At 55.0% G+C, this 5,420-nt stretch overlaps 1 protein-coding gene across 1 annotated transcript; it reads left to right on the top strand.

The window, feature by feature from the left end:
* Positions 1-271: 271 nt before the first annotated feature.
* Positions 272-4,597, top strand: LOC104165552 (carboxypeptidase A1-like). The gene is made up of 11 exons (XM_009705207.1): positions 272-336; positions 1,031-1,112; positions 1,860-1,994; positions 2,145-2,240; positions 2,740-2,841; positions 2,916-3,017; positions 3,147-3,257; positions 3,489-3,579; positions 3,722-3,921; positions 4,240-4,324; positions 4,410-4,597. The coding sequence occupies exons 1-11, from the start codon at positions 272-274 to the stop codon at positions 4,595-4,597; spliced, it is 1,257 nt and encodes a 418-aa protein (XP_009703509.1).
* Positions 4,598-5,420: the final 823 nt, after the last annotated feature.

Genomic DNA, 5,420 nt, shown 5'->3' on the forward strand with positions numbered 1-5,420 from the left:
CCCAGCCTCCCCGGCCACCCACAGCAGGACCCGAGTGCCGAGGAAGACATTATCAGATCCTCCCTAATTTGGCTGCTCTTTTATTGATTTCACCAAACAAAGCAAACATTTGGGCTCCCGGGAGCCGTTCCTGGCTTATCTGTTTGTTGCTGCTGGCTCTGCAGGGACAGCAGATGTGGCCTTGGCGAGAAGGTCCACGAGTGCCCCCGGAGCCCTATATAAGGGACTACGTATGCCCTGAGGGGCTGGGGCTCATCTGTGTCCACTCACCATGAAGATCCTCCTGGTCTTTGCCACCCTCGTGGCAGCCACCAGCAGTGGGCAGCTTTTTGTGGGGTGAGTCCTGCTGGACCAGGGGGTGGTGGGGCACCCTGGTTGGGGACGGGGACCGGGGCAAGAGATGCCCAGTCCCATCCGCTCTGCTTTGGGGTCAACAAGAAGGGTGAAATGCCAGAGGAGGGAAATCCGGCGGCTTTTGCCGTGTGGACACCAGGAAAGATACGGTTTCACTCCAGCTTTGGAGGAGGGTTTGAGCAGGTAACAGGTAGAAATTAAGGGATGCTAAATCCCGAGAGCAACTGACCCAAGATGGGGAAACCTCGCTGCCAGAGGAGGAGAGCATTTCTTCCTTGGCTGGGGGCTGCACCCTTCCCTGGGGTTGCCCAGCCAGGCTGGGATGGAGGCTGTATCAGGAAATATCTAACCTATAGATAGATATACACGGAACATATCAATACGTTAGCTGTTTCCTAACATTTTGGGAGCTTTCATGGTCAAAGGAAGGATGGAGACCACCTCGGGCTCTCCGGCACTTGCTCTTTTTCCCTTCACGGCTGTTCTGAACCTGCATCTTTTGCTCTCAACACCAAACCTCCAACAACTGACGCCCTTTCCAACCCACCAAGTCGGTGTAGACCTTTCACAGCCTCCACCCAGCCCATGATGGGACCACATCAGCACCGGAGGCTCAGTTCCTTTCCCCCGTCCTGTGATTCCTCCTGCATGCACTGATGACTCTGCCTCCCTGCAGGGACCAGGTCCTCCGCATCACAGCCAGCAACGAGGAGCAGATCACCCTGCTCAGGGTGCTGGGAGAGCAGGCAGAGCTGCAGGTGAGCTGCCAGGGCCCTTCGCACCTCCCCTGGTCTTCGAGAGACCCTGGTGACATCCAGGGCTCCCTCCTCCTTTTGGCCTCCCATCCAATTTTCCTTCCGATTTTGAATGCCTGTAATTTATAACTACATAAATGCAATATTTAGCTTGGGGCACCCTGAGCTCAGCCCTCCTGTTTCACGCAAAGCAGGGACACCCCGGCCATGACAGCATCGTTGTACCCAGCTGAGTATTCAGGTCTAAAAAGTCATCGCATTTTTTTTTCTTTTTGGCTTGAATTACAACATGACTCTGCTCCCACTGCATTTTGCCTGGTTGCTTCAGTGGTGGTGGGGTGAATCCTGGTGAACAATTTAAGCAGCGGGAGCAGCAGGAGAGATTTGTTGTGGCAGGGAACAGCAGCTGCACCACAAAGCTGATGTAAGGAGATACATCTATGAAATTAAAGAGCAAAACCAGCACACAGCTACTCCGGTGTCTCATCACATCTGCTCAAATCACAAAAACTCATCATTCAAAGGGATGGCTCCAGCCAACAAGTGTCTTGGGCTTAAACATGTTTCTGTAGAAGATCCACTGAGTGAAGCAAAAGGACCCTGACCCATCCTGGTACCCATGCATATCCCAAAACTTGTCCAAAACCCTTTTTAAACCCTTCAGTGGAAAACTCCTTTCAGTGCCAGGGAGCTCAGCAGATGAGCACCAACAGAGGATCAGGCCAAGCTCTCTCCTCTCCTCCCCACCAGCTTGACTTCTGGCGTCACCCCACCCGCCCCGGTCGCCCAGCTGACCTGCGGGTGCCCTTCCCCAGCCTCCAAGCAGTCAAAATCTTCCTGGAGTCCAACAGCATTTCCTACAGCATCATGATCGAGGACGTGCAGGTAAGGACTGCGGTGGGGAGCAGGATGAGCTCCTGCGGCTCGGTCCCAACAGAGGGTCCAAAAAGTTGGAAACGATGAGGAGACGGAAGGAAAACTCAACCACCTATTCCAACCTATTTCATGGTTTGGTTTTTTTCCCCTCCTAAACAGGAATTACTGGATGAGGAAAAGAAAACCATGATGAAGTCCAGGATAGAGAGAAGCACCAGCATGTTTGATTTTGCCTCCTACCACACAATAGATGAGGTACTTTGCTCTGCAGAGCATTCAACTTCATCTTGCTGGGGTCACGCTCAGCTCATGCCATGGTTGCATCCATGTGGTGACGTTTGTGGGGGCAGGTGAGACATCCCCCCACCCGGACACATTTCTCCTCTTTGGGTGAAGGTTTTAGTTGGGAGACTGGGCATCCCTCCATGTGCAGCATGGCCTCTTCTGGCACCTCACTGTCTCACTGGAAGACATCTTCAACTTCATTTTGGGGGTCAAACTCTGTGCTTGGAGCCCCGTGGGTGGCTGATGGAGGGTGTGCTGGTGTTGGGGGATCTCAGATATTTTTTCCTTCCCCCACTGGTCATTCTGCTTTTGCAAAAGCCTTTGCGATGTGCACCTCCCTGCTCGTACGGAGGTCCAAGCACCTGGTCTTCTCCAGGGAAGCTCTGCATGTTGCATCTGGTGCTGGATACCCTAAAAACCAAAAGGAAAGCCAAGGTGAGCCTCATGACCCAGCAACTCCTCCTTTCAGATCTACAACTGGATGGACACGTTGGTGCACGATCATCCCAGCCTCGTTAGCAAGCTCCAGATTGGGCAGAGCTACGAGAACAGACCCCTGTATGTGCTGAAGGTGAGCACTGCGAGCATCCTCACCTTGCCCAGCCCTGGGAGGGCACAGGGCTGAAATCCCCATTCTCTGTACAGTTCAGCACCGGGGGATCGAATCGTCCGGCCATCTGGCTGGACACGGGCATCCACTCACGGGAATGGATCACCCAAGCCATCGGCATCTGGACGGCCAACAAGGTAATTGCGTGCCCTGGGACCCCAATTCTTGCCCAGGCCCTTTTTTAACACCTCCCTGCAGTGCCGCTCAGTTGCATCCCTTGTCCCTGAGGGGCACCAAGGCAGCTTCTGCTCCCCTTCCCTGCGCAGATCGCTGAGGGGTACGGCCAGGACCCCTCTGTCACTGCCATCCTGGACAGCATGGACATCTTCTTTGAGATCGTCACCAACCCTGATGGCTTTGCCTTCACCCACAGCTCTGTGAGTGCAGGGACACTGCAGGGGGGGAACTTGTCCCAGCACTTGTCTCCAACAACTGTGGCTGGCTATGGTTTTTGGGTGGGAAAGGCTGTTCCTTCCCATGTGGGACGGTGAGTGGGTGGAGGTGGTTTCCTCCCATCCCTGGAAATGCTTGGGCAGGAGGGTGTCATCTGTCGCCCAAGGAGATGGGATTCGCATCCCTGTGATGGTCTCCCCTCCATCTGCTCCTAGAACCGCATGTGGCGCAAGACGAGGTCCATCAACGCCGGCTCCCACTGCATCGGCGTGGACCCCAACCGAAACTGGGATGCCGGCTTTGGAGGTGAGAGCTGGACCTCCAGGTCCACATGCCGGAGATTGCTTGTGCCTCAAAGCACTGAAGCTTCCTGCTAGAGGGGAGAAACCTAGGGGCTAGAAACCCTTTGCTGGGGCAGCCTCTCTGCATGATGCCTCCTCTGCCCCAGGCTCCGGCTCCAGCAGCAACCCCTGCTCTGAGACCTACCGTGGCCCTTACGCCCACTCTGAGAGAGAAGTGAAAGCCATCGTGGACTTCATCCACGGCCACGGGAATGTGAAATCGGTCATCTCCATCCACAGCTACTCCCAGATGCTGCTTTTCCCCTATGGCTACAAGACAGCGCCCACGCCCGACCACCAGGAACTGGTGAGATGGCCCCAAAACATAGACATGGGGTTGTGAGCACCAGCCTTGCTGGAAAAGTCAGGTTGGATCATCCTAGGACCCTCCCTGCTCCTCTTGTTAGATGCAACCTGCACATTGAAGCCCATCACCTGGTTCTTGGAGGGAGGGTGGCTGCATGATATCCTTCCCATCCATCAAAAATTAAGGATGTTTTGGGGAAAAGTAAGCGCAGAGGGGGTGGGAAACCGTGCTCGGCTCTAGACCCTGCTACCCTGAGGTTTCTACTGCCCCAAGGTCTTGGTCCACCAGGTCTCACCACTTTTGGGCTCTCCCTTGCAGAATGAACTGGCTAAAAAGGCAGTGAGCGACTTGGCTGCCGTGTATGGGACGAAATACACCTATGGCACCACCGCGAACACCATCTGTAAGTGTCCCTTCCTCATCCCGCAGCGTTGTGTCCACCGCGAATGCTCAGTGTTGGGATGACATCTCCCTTCCTCTCCCTGTAGACATGGCAGATGGCACCACCATTGACTGGGCCTATGACAACGGGGTGAAATATTCCTTCACGTTTGAGCTGAGGGACACAGGGCGCTATGGCTTCCTCCTGCCCAGCACCCAGATCATCCCCACCGCTACCGAGACCTGGCCGGCACTGCTGGACATCATGGTCCATGTCCTGGAGCATCCGTACTGAACCTGGCACCTCCCATGGCATCCCCTCATCTCAATAAATAATCCTGGAGATTCTTTATGGTTTAAGTTTATTATTTTTTCATGCTAGACTTCAAAAAAACGGTGGAAAAGGATTCCCAGCCCTGCAGGTGTTGATTTCCTGCCTTGTGGCTTTGGTCCTACAAGTCCCCATGCTTTGGGGCCAACAGCCTTGAAGGACCTGGCAGAAGATGGGTGGTTTTTGGGCAGCCAAACCCAAATTCGTGGGTTTTTGGGCAGCATTGCTCCATTGTCCCTTTGCTGGGGGGGGGTCACCAGGCACCCTCAGGGCCATCACAGGGTGCAAAGTGCTTTCAGGCATTTGCTATTTTATTTTTGCCACGTGGGATGACTGTCACCTGCTCTGACCTCTGTCCTGTGATGAACTTTAAAACAATTTCCCTACCGCCACCACCACAGCCACGGTTTAGGTATCCAGCTCACTGAGTCCTCTGTGCAAAAATCTGCGTCTCACACTTCCTTGACCCAAATTTGTCCTTTTCCTCCCTGCAGCTCCGAGCCGCAGCCAGCACTATGGGCGGTGGGATTTTGGTACCTCCTGGCCTCTCGTGGGTGACTCACCAACAGCCCTGGCGGGTTTCTGGGACCGGTTTGGCTGGGACTGGGAGTGCTGTGGAGGGGGAACGACAGGGCTGCGGTGCTCAACCTTGGCCGGTGCCAGCCAGAGCCTTCCCACGGCCCTGGGAAAGGGGACAGCTGGCGGGGGCGGGCTGGGGGCCACCGTTCTGATGGGATTTAAGAGGTCTCGGTGTGCCGTCAGTTCGCGGGCGGAGCTCGTTGCGCTG

Source organism: Cariama cristata, unplaced genomic scaffold, assembly GCF_000690535.1.
Source record: "Cariama cristata isolate BGI_N322 unplaced genomic scaffold, ASM69053v1 scaffold16768, whole genome shotgun sequence".
Taxonomy (NCBI): Eukaryota; Metazoa; Chordata; class Aves; order Cariamiformes; family Cariamidae; genus Cariama; species Cariama cristata.